The sequence below is a fragment of the Gambusia affinis genome, linkage group LG22 (assembly GCF_019740435.1).
Source record: "Gambusia affinis linkage group LG22, SWU_Gaff_1.0, whole genome shotgun sequence".
NCBI classification, from domain to species: domain Eukaryota; kingdom Metazoa; phylum Chordata; class Actinopteri; order Cyprinodontiformes; family Poeciliidae; genus Gambusia; species Gambusia affinis.
In genome coordinates this window covers 1276588-1291606 of record NC_057889.1, presented here as the reverse complement: position 1 = coordinate 1291606, position 15019 = coordinate 1276588, and the positions used below count along the sequence as shown (strand labels likewise).

At 41.2% G+C, this 15019-nt stretch overlaps 1 protein-coding gene across 2 annotated transcripts; it reads right to left on the bottom strand.

Moving 5' to 3' along the window:
* Window positions 1-48: 48 nt before the first annotated feature.
* mboat2b (membrane bound O-acyltransferase domain containing 2b) lies at window positions 49-14493 on the bottom strand. Of its 2 annotated transcripts, XR_006369686.1 has the most exons (14): window positions 14237-14493; window positions 8498-8643; window positions 7534-7611; window positions 6672-6767; window positions 6528-6583; window positions 6368-6422; window positions 6098-6278; window positions 5232-5424; window positions 5043-5146; window positions 4889-4953; window positions 4668-4800; window positions 3236-3387; window positions 2873-3132; window positions 58-2621 (listed from the first exon to the last, which is right to left on the bottom strand). XR_006369686.1 is itself a non-coding variant. In XM_044107134.1 (13 exons), exons 1-13 carry the CDS (start codon window positions 14324-14326, stop codon window positions 2964-2966), a joined length of 1518 nt encoding a protein of 505 aa, XP_043963069.1. In that variant the 5' UTR covers window positions 14327-14493; the 3' UTR covers window positions 49-2963. The 2 variants fall into 2 exon arrangements, 1 of the variants encoding a protein (XP_043963069.1); XM_044107134.1 differs by having other exon boundaries at window positions 49-3132.
* Between the last annotated feature and the right edge of the window lie 526 nt (window positions 14494-15019).

Here is a 15019-nt window from a genome sequence, read left to right as displayed (position 1 = left end):
TAATATGCTGTGCAATAATGAAAATAACTGGAAGCTTGGACACATTAAGTGTAAAAAAAATCCAACATTTATTCACATAATTTACAAAATAAATCAAATAAAATAAACAGTCAAAACAAACATGTCAAAACTACAAAGATAGGTGGCTGGTTTTTAATCACTGTTTTACATAAGCATGTTCGTTAGCAGTCACATCTTTTCAACCAGGTGTTATGGCAGAAACCTAAAACTAGGAGTACAATTAAAGAACAAATACAAAAGCAAAGATTCAGAGAAAGATTCAGATTTTTCTGTGTTTTAGAAGAAAAGAGGCAAAGAAAACACTGATTTTTACTGATCGGCAGAACTGCTGACTGTTAATACTCAGAGTAGCTTGGACGGAAAATTAGATTAAATTGTTATTTAAACTAAAAGCAGAAGTTTGACAGACGAGAACATTTACAGCAACTTTATATAAATGACTGATTTAATCCCTTCTGTGCTCCAGTTGTCTTGAAAGTTTGAAGTTAGAAAACCAGCTAATTTTTGTTCTCAAAAGCCAAACCAACAACTATAACCAACTCAACTCAAGAACATTTAATGAGAAAACAGTTTATTAATGTTTATTTTTTAACAAATTTTAAGGTGAGGGTGTGCAGGACAAATATTAGTAGGTTTTTATTTGAACACAGTTTTAGCTAGCTCCCTTGATGTACAGTTAGTTAACAATTAGAAAGCTTGAAGCTCAAAAGTAAACACAAAGTAGCTCTTCCAGCACAATTTTCAGCTACACTCGGTGTTAAAATAAATTAAACAACAAAAATATTGGTGATTAAATGTACACATGGTTCAGTTTGGTACATAACTCAAAATATGAGCAGCTATAGCTAAATTAAACCACTAGCTAACATTAAAGCAAACAGTTCAATACTGTTTTTTTTAATTGAACAAAACAATGAAGGTTAGGTAAACTTTCCTTCAGCTGTGTTTTTTAATCTCCCAAAGAAAACATTGATGGAACAATAGAGGAACCTATAAAAATCATGGCTACAGCATTACTCACAGCCAACACTCACCTAAACTTAAACCAGAGAAGAAACTGGGCATTCAGGAAGTGAAGCATTGTTGTAGCCTTGATGGAAAAACTAATGTATTTAAAGCTACAAGCTCTTTATCTAAATCAACTGCTATAATACTGTTTATGTCACTTTTGTCTCATCAAACTGACTGTATGGTCAAATACTATTTCATTTCTCATATCTTCTGTTTTGCAGGTGGAAATGTATGCAGTTAGCAAAACCCACCTAGCTAATTTAGCTGTAGCATCTTTGCACTTGGATTTAAAAGCCTTGTCAAAAATGATATATTTTCTTCAATTCAGATTTAAAACTGAACCAATACTGGAGCAAAATATTTTCTGTTTTATCTTTAAAGGCCATATTCTGTCACATGATGGAGCCAGACAACCCAGAATCTCATTATGGTGCCAAATCCTTATGTTTTATACAAAAATCTGATTGTATTTTTGTCAATAAAGACTTTTATAATGTTATTCTAATTCAGTCAGGTTGGGATGAAAACAAAAAACAAAACAAAATCCAAATTTCTAAACTTTTCTTCAGCATTTTTGACCAATAAACATAGAAAGGTAACAGCCATGTTGGCTTCCAGGCCCTTACCAGACTCTGCGTCCTCCATATTGTGAGTGGCATGGTCTCCTTGATAATTATTAGAACTATGTGTGCAAACTGAATGTTCAAAACAAAATCCCGAAATTTCATTCAGCAAAATTACGGAGTAAATTGTTTTACACACAATTAAACACTCATTTAGTTTTTCTGGCAAAAATATCTGCAAATCAGAATACAGTAAGCTAAACCACTATGAAACACAAACACACTTAGATCTACATTAATTTACCTCTTAAAACATAACAGACCACTTAATTATTTAGTTTTTGTCATAGAAACCAAACTGTATCTATTTTGCTTCTCCAGAAATTTGTTTGCTGTTCGAAAGGGTCGCTGTAAAATCTTTCAAGTGTTTCAAAATGCCACTCACAATATGTCTTTCACAGAGCCGTAGTGTCTACTATTTTATCATTTTATCCACAATAATTAGCTGCAAGAGCCAGCAGCTTTTTCTCCCCAGTGTCTGAGCTAAATGACATAATGAGACTGAGTCTGAATGACGTGACAAACTGTAAAGGAATAAAATATTTCCATCCTGAGCTACAAGCCCGAACCCAACTGGACAGGAAAATATGTCAAAAATCATCAGACTTTAAAGGAAAACCATTTTCTGCTCATTTCTGAAGGTTTTGTAAAGCTGTTTATCTTTTGCTTATCAAACCACATCTTTTTTTTTTTTGGAATGAAACACATCAGAAAGAACTTTAAACCAAAGGTACACATGTAAACACATCTAGACTTTTCTCTTTTTTTTAGAACAAATAAGGTGACTGAGTGAACAAACATTGGCACTTTTTCCAAAACTAACTTATGTAAAATATTTAAAAGCTTTCCTTTAATCAGTCTTACTTTTATTCACACAACCTTTGTTGTCATCAAATTGTGTGTTCCAGCTTTTCGCCTCTGTTTCTTTTCATATCTTCATATATTTCCTCCTTAATCCACAAGTTTCTGACAAGTAAGAAAAGGGAGTTGGTTTAAAATCATGGTAGTTCAGGCAGTTAGCACTGATCACACGCAGCTCTCCCATGTAAACTCACATTAGGTATTTATATTCTTAAACATGGCAGGTTTTTCTGAGTCTGTTTGCTGTCATTTCTGGCAGTCAAGATTCCTTTAAGAAAAAAAAAGAAACCCAGAGCCTGCTTTCACTTTTATCCCCACTGAATCCAAATTAATCAGGTTTGGCCTTTTTTCTGTACCTAGTCCAGCAGGAGCATCACTGAGTCGGTCCGGCTTCACTTCCTCCCACACAAGTTCATGGAAATTTACAAGATGCTTCTGGCCCCGGCCTCAGGAGGCTTTCTGTTTGTGACTGTGGGTCTCTGCAGCCTCCAGGGGCTTCAGGTCTGCATCCTGGGAGCAGATTTTCTGCTGCTCTTTGAGGCGCAAATGTCTGGGTTTGACCGGCAGCGCTACAGCCAAGAGGATGCACATGATGTGGAGGCTGAAGTACCACGATCTGCAGGAAGGAAGAAATAAGGAATATGAACCTCAAACCCATAGAAACCTGATTGTCAAAGTAAAATTAAATGTACAACCTGAGAAATAAAGAGATGGCTGACCTGTAAAACTTTAGGGACGGGCCCACAGACAGCAGGACGAAAGGCACCACCGTGTAGCAGATGGCGATCTGAGTGGCTGCCCACGTGATGACATCATAGATCAGTTTGTGGGCCGCAGAATGCAGGAAGTGGGGCCGGACTTTGTGTCTCACCTGAGAGGACAGAAGACGGACAGGTGAGGACGGACCATTACTCAGCTGCAGGACAGATAGAGTATTAATAACAAAGTACAATGATGTAATAATATTAGCCTAATTAGCCCATCCATCCATCCATCCATCATCCATCCATCCATCCATCCATCCATCCATCCACCATCCATCCATCCATCCATCCACCATCCATCCATCCATCCATCCACCATCCATCCATCCATCCATCCATCCACCATCCATCCATCCATCATCCATCCATCCATCCATCCATCATCCATCATCCATCCATCCATCCATCCATCCATCCACCATCCATCCATCCATCCATCCACCATCCATCCATCCACCATCCATCCATCCATCCATCCATCCATCCATCCATCCATCCATCCATCCATCCATCCATCCATCCATCCATCCATCCATCCATCCATCCACCATCCATCCATCCATCCATCCACCATCCATCCATCCATCCATCCACCATCCATCCATCCATCCATCCACCATCCATCCACCATCCATCATCCATCCATCATCCATCCATCATCCATCATCCATCATCCATCATCCATCCATCATCCATCCATCCATCCATCCATCCATCCATCCATCCATCCATCCATCCATCCATCCATCCATCCATCCATCCATCCATCCATCCATCCATCCATCCATCCATCCATCCATCATCCATCCATCATCCATCCACCATCCATCCATCCATCCATCCACCATCCATCCATCCATCCATCATCCATCCATCATCCATCCATCATCCATCCATCCATCCATCATCCATCCATCAATCCATCCATCCATCCATCCATCCATCCATCCATCCATCCATCCATCCATCCATCCATCCATCCATCCATCATCCATCATCCATCATCCATCCATCCATCCATCCATCCATCCATCCATCCATCCATCATCCATCCATCATCCATCCATCCATCCATCCATCCATCCATCCATCATCCATCCATCCATCATCCATCCATCCATCCATCATCCATCCATCCATCATCCATCCATCCATCCATCCATCCATCATCCATCCATCCATCCATCATCCATCATCCATCCATCCATCATCCATCATCCATCATCCATCCATCCATCATCCATCCATCCATCCATCCATCATCCATCATCCATCCATCCATCCATCCATCCATCCATCCATCCATCCATCATCCATCCATCCATCCATCCATCCATCATCCATCCATCATCCATCCATCCATCCATCCATCCATCCATCTTCTCACCGCTCGGGCCGCCAGCGTGACAACGATGCCGGTCAGGAAGGTTAGGTAGTATCCTGGATAGGCGCCGTGCCACATGGCGGACAGGATGAACGTGGCAGCTGTTGGGTGGTAGGGACATCGCTCGTAACAAACCCTGTTTTCCAACAGATAAAGATCACAATATGGTTACAGAAAAATGAGTCCTTTTACTGCCATAAACAGCCGTGGATCCCCAGACAGACCTTTTGAGCCACTGCACCGTCTGAATGTTCCAGTTGTCAAGAAAAACTTTGAAACTAGTGGCCAGCTGGAAAATACAAAGTCTAATTAGTCCATCTTCCAACCTGTAATATTATGAAACATAATAAGGAAATGTTTGGTCCTAACGACCCTGACCTCGATGTTGAGTATCCTCAGGTTGGAGATCAGGTCCCAGCGGGGCGCGCCATTACTGTCATAGCCGTTAAAACCAAAGCCGGCAGCATTGTTGATGGCATCAGCTGTTTGGTGAGAGTCTCAGGTGAAATATGAGCAAACAGTCCGATAGAATAAAGAAGTTTGGGAAAGATGAACACAGTCACCCACCGAGTGTCCAGACAAAGTAATACTTGGGTCGTGTGGTTAGCATGGAGAGGTACAGGTAGACCACCTGGGCATAGAACGGTGTGTTGGCAATGAAGTCGTCCTCGATGTTTCGCTCCACTGGAAATACTTTACACACTGACAGGAAGACCAGCAGGCAGAAGAAGGAGGTGGCCACTTTACGAACCACCTCCATCTGAGGAGAGACACATTTCTTCTGGTTAAGTTTCTGCTTGTAGAGAGGAAGATACGTCTGTCCTCATTTCCTCTCCAAGAAGGAACTTCCATCACTTCCTGGTTGCTGATTGGAGCGGCAGTGAACCTCCTGAATCTCTACATTATGGCCTTTTTGGGTTGTTTCATACATAAAACTCCAAATCCAGACATCATAAAATCAAGAAACAGCAATCACCGACTGTTCTCAAGCAAAACAATCTTTGTTGTATTTCTCTACGTCAACATAATACAAGCAATGCGATCCAAATGCCAAAGAACTAGCCCAGTGCAACAGGCTCTTGAGATTCTTTGACATCTGCAGAATAAGAACTGCTGCAAGGCGCTGGTGGAGACAAAGATCTGCATCGTTAAGGATGTTGTCCCACCTGATAGTCTGGGAGACTCTGTTGGACTGGGGACCAAAACTGCAACATTTGTTCCACTGCACTGTGTCAAACCAACCAAACCCTTTGAGCAACTCGTCTTTGGGAAAAGACCACAAGCCATTTCTTCTGCTAGCGCTACACTCCCTCAGTTGTTTTCGTTGTATTTACCCAGAATGCCCTGCACTGTAGTCCGCTTGTTGCTTTTAGATTAGAGGTTTTAGGTCTGGTGGATAATTTCTACAGAGCCAAACCAGTCAGGTGACCTACGTTTGGCGATGGCTCGCCTTGACCCAGTCTGGTCTTGGACTTGCCGGCCTCTTGTTCTCGGTGCCGATGCGGTTTCCCCTCGATGAAGGCAATGTAGTCGTTGTAAGAGCAGGTTGGACCGGCCAGAATCCCCATGAAGTTACAATTGTAGCTGAAATACTGGAGAAGGCTCGGCATTCGCCTAAAGAAACACAAACACACAGCTGGTCAAACGTCCAGAGAGAAACTGCTTTAAACCCAATGTTAAATATTAAAAACAATAAAAAAAACCTTATGGCCAAAATCTTCTGTCCTGCGGTCAGATCTTCTTCCTTCCGAGCCATTCCTACCAAAACAAGAGAGACCTTTAACACCTCAGTCCCAGTCGTCCCAGTCGTCCCAGTCGTCCCAGTCGTCCCAGTGTTGTATAACTACAGCAGGAGCAGCTCACCATCATGGATCTCAAAGGCCAGGCTTGTGATCTTCTGAGTTATGACCATCATGGGACTGGAAAAGGAAGCAAGACAGCAGATCAAACATCACTGATCAAAACTGAAGGCTTTTTAACCGACATGACAAACAGGAGGAGTTTTACCCCGTGAAGTCAGCAGAGTACATGCCGTAGTCAAAGACGTAGACTCGAGTGATCTGGCACAGACTGAGGTAGCTGAGAGCCACCACGAGGCAATACCTGCAACCAAAAGAGAGTCAGACCAACAACAACTCACTGATCTCAGGTCAGTTAGTCTGTCTCTGGTAGAGAGACTTCAGAAAGACTTCTCCAACCTGCTGCTTTTGAGGAATGACCTCAGTTTCAGCTCTTAAACTAAATCTGTAGTAACAATGTTGGGTGCAAAGACTTTAAAGGATGCATTGGGTTTCTTCTTTTCAAGCATGTCCAGAACATCTCCAGCCTGGATCATTGGAGTCATGAACAGGTATGAACAGGTTGCCTACATTTCTTGTGACAAATTCCTGCATTTCTCACAATCCAAAGTTTGGTGGGCTAGTTGGGAACCTGGTCCTATTTCTGATTGACCAGGGCTTTATAAGTACAGACCTTTCACCATATGAAAGCGGTGACTCTCCCTACGTCTGAGTCCAGCCTCCTGTGTCGGAGCTTTAGCCACTTGAATTCATTATCTTATCTATTTTTAGACTTTCTGATGTAAAACTGATTCTTTTCAGTACTGAGCTTTAATCTTCAGTATGAGTGAGTTCTGAATTAGTTTTATGACCATAACATAATCTACTTATTAGCAGTCTGTCTGGAAAAAGCAGTCCACTATGTAATGTACACAAGGAGCAGGAAGTTGTTTTCCACATGAGCTCTAAAGAATAAAACACATTATTTGAGTTTAATGGATCAAACGGATTAATTTCACGGCTGCTGGTTCCTCTGACAGTTTTAATGTCTCTCTAACGATGCCGTTATTTAAGGAGTCCATGATGCTCACTTGTGCATGTGCTCCACTCCGGTCAGGATCATGATGCCGTAGGTGAGTCCGCTCTGAAGCAGGAAGTGAAGCGCATACCTGCAGAAAGAAGGAGCAGGGAGTCAGAGAAAAACTGATGAACCTTCTTTAAAGATGTCAACAATAAACAAACATTTAGCAATCATTGTGCCTGTCATTTGGCAGCATCATGCTGTGGGCTAACTGAAATAAGGTTGGAAATTTTCTTCAGTTCTATGTTCTGTCATTTTAGCCTTGAGACAGAAAATCACCATCAAAGTGCATCTGGATTGTTGGAAAAAGTGTATTCTGGAGGACATGTTGATCTACATGGAAGAGTTCTTAGGATTGGAAAACTAAGTATTTAGTTAGCAAGCTAAACATTTAATTAGCTTTGAGCCTGTTAGCTCTGTCAAATATGTAGTTGACAAACAAACTGTTTAACGAGCTCAGAGCTAAATATTTGCCTAATATGCAAATTCACTTGCAGATTAGGCTGTAGGTCCTTTGCTAAACGTCTGTACTGCCTCTAAAACGACTCGTCTTTGATCTAAGCTGAAATGTTTGGAAAAAGAGGAAAAGAAACAATAAAGAGGCGACAATTATTATTATTGGCAAGTAAATCTGCATATTCCCTAATTAATTAGGTCAAATTAAATATTTAGCTAGTTAAATAAATATTTAGCATAAAGCTAAACATTTAGCTAGCTAACTAAACATTTTCTTTGGATGATTTGGTCAAATAACCAAATTACTGCTGTCAATGTTTGACTCAGTATAAATGGCTCCCAACTGGCCTAATTCATCAGGGAATATAAATTTATTCTGCCAACTTTTTAGCCTCTTTTCACCATTTTTCACCTCGAGGTGATCCTGAAATTTGTTCTTTCCACTGCAACACATTGATCAGTTTGGCAAAAACAAGTTAAAACTGGGAACCAGGAAGGTTTTCCAGCCGTCGCCTCACCAGCCGAAGCAGAACAGGGCGAAGTAGAGCCCCAGCACAGTTGCCACCACATGTCTAATGAAAGGACTGGTTTTACTGGGATGGAGGAAGAGACGAAACCAGAAGGCTGAGATCAGAGCACAGAGCTGACACACCACGAAGTTGACCTGCAGACGGAGCAGAGGGAAAAGTGGCGTCAGAGTCAGGAAGGAGGAGGAGCTCAGAAACATCATCTCAGTTTCCCGTTAACACATCAGTGTCACTAGATTACATTAAAGTCTTGGAAAACCTTTTAAATGCATCAGTCAAATTTATCTCCTGTTTCTCCAAACCAACAGGGAGAAAACCGACCAGCGAGACTTTCAGATATGCCTCACTCCTTCATGTCAAAGAACCAGCAGAGCTGTGGTTGTTCTTTCTGCTGTTCTGAGTGAAGTTCTGGGTTTCCTGTCCGTCCCAGCAGGATTGGACCGCGGCGGGTCAGACGAGGTTTATTCAGCTGCTCAGAAGATTCCCATCAGCAACAGCGTGATGAAGCCGGGTCAGAACAAGACGGCCCACATGGTGCGAAACCTTTCAGTTCGCCCAACAGTGACAGATTTATCTCAACAGTAAGAGCTGAACGAACTGATTGAACCGTCAGAATCAGGAAGTAAACTTTATTCAAATCATCAGGTTTTACAGGCCAGAAACCAGAAATAAAAATACAAACGATAAAACAACAACCAGGTGGAATAAATGAGCCTTCTGCTGGAGTGGCCTAGTCAAAGTTTGGATTTTAGTCTGATGCAGATGGGTGTTTCTACTAGGAAGCCCTTGGATGGGTCTAAATTAAATCAATTCAGCAAAGCAGAGTGGGTCAGTGCTGTGATGCTAAAGGCTAATTAGCAGATCTGATGAACACTTGATGGTGGAACCAACAAATAAATCAGGTGAAACAGACCAGAGCTCCAGAGTCAGGTTTATTTCATCAAAGTGTGAGGACTTTTAAAACTTTGTGCTTTGATTAATGAGACTGGAGCCGGCTGGTTCCCGTCTGGATTTTTATTAGATGCATCAACATGGGTCAGACTCGGTTTTACAGAGATTATTCTGAGGTGTCAGGAAGATTACATGGTGGGTCCATCGCCATGGCGCCCGTCATTATGAAGTAGGACGGGCTGGACGCCATGCAGGAGAGAGAGTATCTGTGTGTGTGTGTGTGTGTGTGTGTGTGTGTGTGTGTGTGTGTGTGGGGAATGTAGCCAGCGTTCTCTGCTGACTGACCTTCACAGCCACAGACATGAACATTTCTCTGGAGAGCCGATCCAGTTCTGACAGCACAGATAAGTATTCACACCCCTCTACACCATCCATCCATCATCCATCCATCATCCATCCATCCATCCTTCCATCCATCCATCCATCATCCATCCATCCATCCTTCCATCCATCCATCATCCATCCATCCATCATCCATCCATCCATCCATCCATCCATCCATCCATCCATCCATCCATCCATCCATCCATCCATCCATCCATCCATCATCCATCATCCATCCATCCATCCATCCATCCATCCATCCATCATCCATCCATCCATCCATCATCCATCCATCCATCCATCCATCCATCCATCCATCCATCCATCATCCATCCATCCATCATCCATCCATCCATCCATCCATCCATCCATCATCCATCCATCCATCATCCATCCATCCATCATCCATCCATCCATCCATCATCCATCCATCATCCATCCATCCATCCATCCATCCATCCATCCATCCATCCATCATCCATCCATCCATCATCCATCATCCATCCATCCATCCATCCATCCATCCATCCATCCATCCATCCATCCATCATCCATCCATCCATCATCCATCCATCCATCCATCCATCCATCATCCATCCATCCATCCATCCATCCATCCATCCATCATCCATCCATCCATCATCCATCCATCATCCATCCATCCATCCATCCATCCATCATCCATCCATCATCCATCCATCCATCATCCATCCATCCATCCATCCATCCATCCATCCATCCATCCATCCATCCATCCATCATCCATCCATCCATCATCCATCCATCCATCCATCCATCCATCATCCATCCATCCATCCATCCATCCATCCATCATCCATCCATCCATCATCCATCCATCCATCCATCCATCCATCCATCCATCCATCCATCATCCATCCATCATCCATCCATCCATCCATCCATCCATCCATCCATCATCCATCATCCATCATCCATCCATTCATCCATCCATCCATCCATCCATCCTCTCAGTTTCTTCTTCACCACAAACTGATCCAGAGTCACCAACATCCTGAAGGTGAACGGACCAAAACCAGCCTGTTTGGGTTTAATACTCTGACTTTTCTGACATGCAACCGTCATAAATCACTAAAACACACTAACTGCTCTGCTGTCACCAAATCTCACGGCCAACTGCAGGTCTGTGTTTCTGCTGATGATGAGCAGCATCTTCATCCCATGTAGTCTTGTATTCCCAGAGTGTGATCTCGCTGAGCATCTGATCTGTCTGAAATCTGAGACCAAGTGTCATAAATAATAGAAAGTGTGTAAACTGAGCGATTACTCATCCGACACTAAACTCCGACCAGCAGCGGCTGGACTGAGACATTCAGTCTGGAGAAACGAGGATCGTTTTTCCTTTCTTTGCTTTTCTTTAGGAAGTTTAAAGTGGGAGGAAGCAACGTTGCAGAACAGAACGATATCAGCAGCAGGCCTGTCGTAATGAGCAATAAATCAATAAATCAATGAATGACATGATAAATTAAAACGAGTTCAATAATTTCCATTTGCAAAGACTGGATGATAAAAGCTTCCAGTCTGAAGCTTTTGGCTCAGCTGAAGGACAGTTTACAGACTTCATCACTCATTTGATCCGTTCCATTTATTTATTTTGGATATTTAAAATGTTCCAGAGTTAAATGTTCATTAGAATTTAAGGTTCATTGATCTTTCAGAACGAGTTCTTGTATTATTACCATTAGATTACTGGAAAATGGTCGAAAACAAAAAGTTTTATCACAACACTTTGTGGTGCTACTGTGATAATAAAAAACTGACGACAGGAACTATTAAATACTATTAAATACTATTAAATACTATTACTAAATAACTATTAAATACTATTAAATACTATTAAATACTATTACTAAATAACTATTAAATACTATTAAATACTATTACTAAATAACTATTAAATACTATTAAATACTATTAAATACTATTAAATACTATTAAATACTATTAAATACTATTAAATACTATTACTAAATAACTATTAAATACTTCATTTTATGTGTGACTGAGTTACAGCAATGATAAACTAATGAAAAACATTCCCATTTTTAATGTGCCTCTAAAACAATCATGTAGTTGTTTGTATCACTAAGCTGCACAATGTAACTTTATTTCCATATTTTTATATGTATTGATGTTTTTATTTAACAAACAGTGGATAAAATAGGAAAACTATAAATCCCAACAATAAGGAAAGTTTTAAACATCATTAATTGGAATTTATTCTGACGTCGATAAATCAACATTTAAAATAAACCAACATTTAAAATAAAAATAAATCAACATTTAAAATAAACCAACATTTAAAATAAATCCCCGTTTCTAGTCGTAAGGCACACATCAAACTGTGAGAGAGCTGAGAGACTGAAACCAGGAAAGACAAACTTCAGTTCATCTGATCAAACATTTCCATGAAACGTTTTTCAGACATTTTCTTCCCTGAATTCTATTTGGAACCGATCAGACGGACAGATCTCGGTTCAGGACGCCATCTGGACGTCCAGGTCTCGGTATCACCACCCGGAGACCTTCTGACCTCCAGCAGCAGCACCGACCACCTGATCCACCTGCATCCAGTCAGCTGGCTCTCAGCCAATCAGAGCGCAGCGTCGTCTACCTGTTACAGCCGAGGTATCACCTGTTGGTCTGGAGGCTCAAAGCTCTTCAGGAAGTTTTGATCTTCTGTCAGCTGCAGGAATTAAAGTGTTGATGGTTTTTCTTGACATTTTATCACCATAACAACAGAAGTATTTTGCTCTCCTGTTGTTTGAATCAAACTAATTTATAATTTGAGACAAAAATAAGCAATAATCATTTAATAACTTGAAGGTTGAGTCTTTAGTATCGTTTTTCAGGAATTTGACCTTCAGTGTTTTGATGAGTTTATTTCATTTAGACAAATTGGGAGATTTTTTTAAATATGAATTTTTGCTTATGATCAGCCAGTGGTAATCCCACAGCATGACACTCCCTCTCCTGTGGTTTTACTGATGTTACTGAGTTGTTTTTGTCCCTAAAGGACCCAAAAGCTCAGATTTATTTCTCAAAGAGACGTTCTCCAACAACAATCAGGAAGATTTTCGGCAGGTTTAAATGTTTTCCGTCAGAGGAAAACATTTAATCCATGGAGACAACAGAAGATTATTGACACCCAACAGCCAGAAATAACTGCAGCTTTTCAGCGTTTCCATAAGGCTCTTAGCAGCCTCTCTGTTTGGTTTCTGCACACAGCGGACTACGCCTGTTCAGGGATTTCTCTCCATATTGTTTGTAAATCAGTTCTAAAACAATCAGAAGAAAATGCTACATGGAAAACTGAGATACCCAAGATAGGTATCTCAGCCACTAGCAGTTAGCTTAGATGCTAACTGCTAGTGGCTGGTGTTTACAAAGCAGCCAATCCAGAAGCCATATTCATTTTCCTGATTGGCTGGAGGAGCAGAAATAAGGGAGACTGTGGATGCTAGCTCCTGTGGTAGCGCTAATGTTGTTTACACGGAGCGTACTGATGCATATTAAGGTATATTTACTGTTTGAACTGTAAAAATAAGCATTTTAGAGGAGCTCTCAACTATTTGTGGATTCTAGCTCTTTGAAATAGTTGTAATCCAAATACCAGGCTGGTTAAACTGTTTTAAACCTTCTCCTGACTGGTACCTTGGATCTTATCCTTTGTAAACTCTCTACAAACAATAGCTTTACTAAGTTATCCTACCAGGACATCTGAACTTTATTTATTATTGACTGTAATTCATATTAGTGTGTCTCAAACAGAATAGTGTGCAGCAGTTTGTCAATCCGTTAATATTTTTCTCTGTATTGTTTCAGCTGAAATCTGAATATTTTACGACACATTAAAGGTGGAAAATGTTAGAAAATTAGAGATTAACTGTTAACAGACCCCATATGCGAATGATACATCCCTGAATTTGGGAACCAGAGGAGAATCTCAGCACTAGTTCCTGTTGGTCTGGGGCTCCAGAGTTGGAGGAATGATTGAATCATCTGATCACTGATTCTGTTATTGATTAACCCTTCATCCTAGTTGGGCTCTAAGTTCCTCCTCATCGTTTTATTTGGTATAAATGATCTGGATTTGCAGATGTTTGGGTGGCTGGAGCCTCTGCTGCAGACCCAGGCTCATAGATTCCTGATTATTTCCACCACAAAGAGGCGCATCTTCTCCTCAGACCTGATCATCGTTACAAAACACATTCTCCTCCCACAGCTGGACTCTGAGAGGCCTCCGTCCAGCCAGGACTCATCGACCGCCTCGTCGCCCTGTTCAGGCATCTTTTGTTCGGAAGAGGCGCCTGTTGGAGACCCGATCCCCGCCTCGGAGCTGCGGCGCGGCGTCCGCCAGGCTCCGAGGCACGGCCCCGGATAATGGTTGGGGAAAGAGCCCGATCCGGGTCCTACCTGATCCAGCGGCAGGTTGGTCATCTCACTGACCGGCTGCAGGAGGCTGGAGCCGGTGCAGGCCGTGGTTCGGGTGCTTTCGTCGGCCATGGCTCCGGCTGCGCTGCTTGGGGTTCCGGATGCAGCAGCTCCGTGATCCACCGGGAGGTTGCTCTGTTAGTCTGCCTGAGCGTCGTCCTCTTCTTCCTGCTCCTCCTCCTCACCCTGTCTGTCTGCTCCCCCTCCTCCCTCTGGGCCCCTCTTCCTGCTCCCCCGTCACCCAGACCTTTATTTTCTCCTCCATCTGGATCCCTCACACCTTCCCTTTTCACCCATCACCTCTCTATAAATATATTCTATCATTTCTCCTGACTCAGCTACTGAAATACCATAAATAACTGAGAAAAAACACCAGCTTGTATTTATTTATTTATTTATTTATTTATTTATTTATTTATTTATTTATTTATTTATTTATTTATTTATTTATTTATTTATGTGTTTGTTTGTTTGTTTGCTTTTATTAATTGAAATTGATGTATTTTTTTTATTTGAATAGTTTTTAATGTTTTTTAAATGTTCTATTTTAACATTTTTCCGTATATTTCCATGTTATTATTTATAGTTTTTTAAGCACACCGAAAATTGCATATGAAACATAAAATGTTTCTAAAATTGCTACCAAATTCTAGTAATTGTAGAGAAAAAAAGATAAAAAAGAAAGGAAGGAAGAAGCAAAGAATTGGAATGCAGTTTGTAAAACTATTCTTATGCCAAAAGAAACAAACAACTGAAATGCAAACA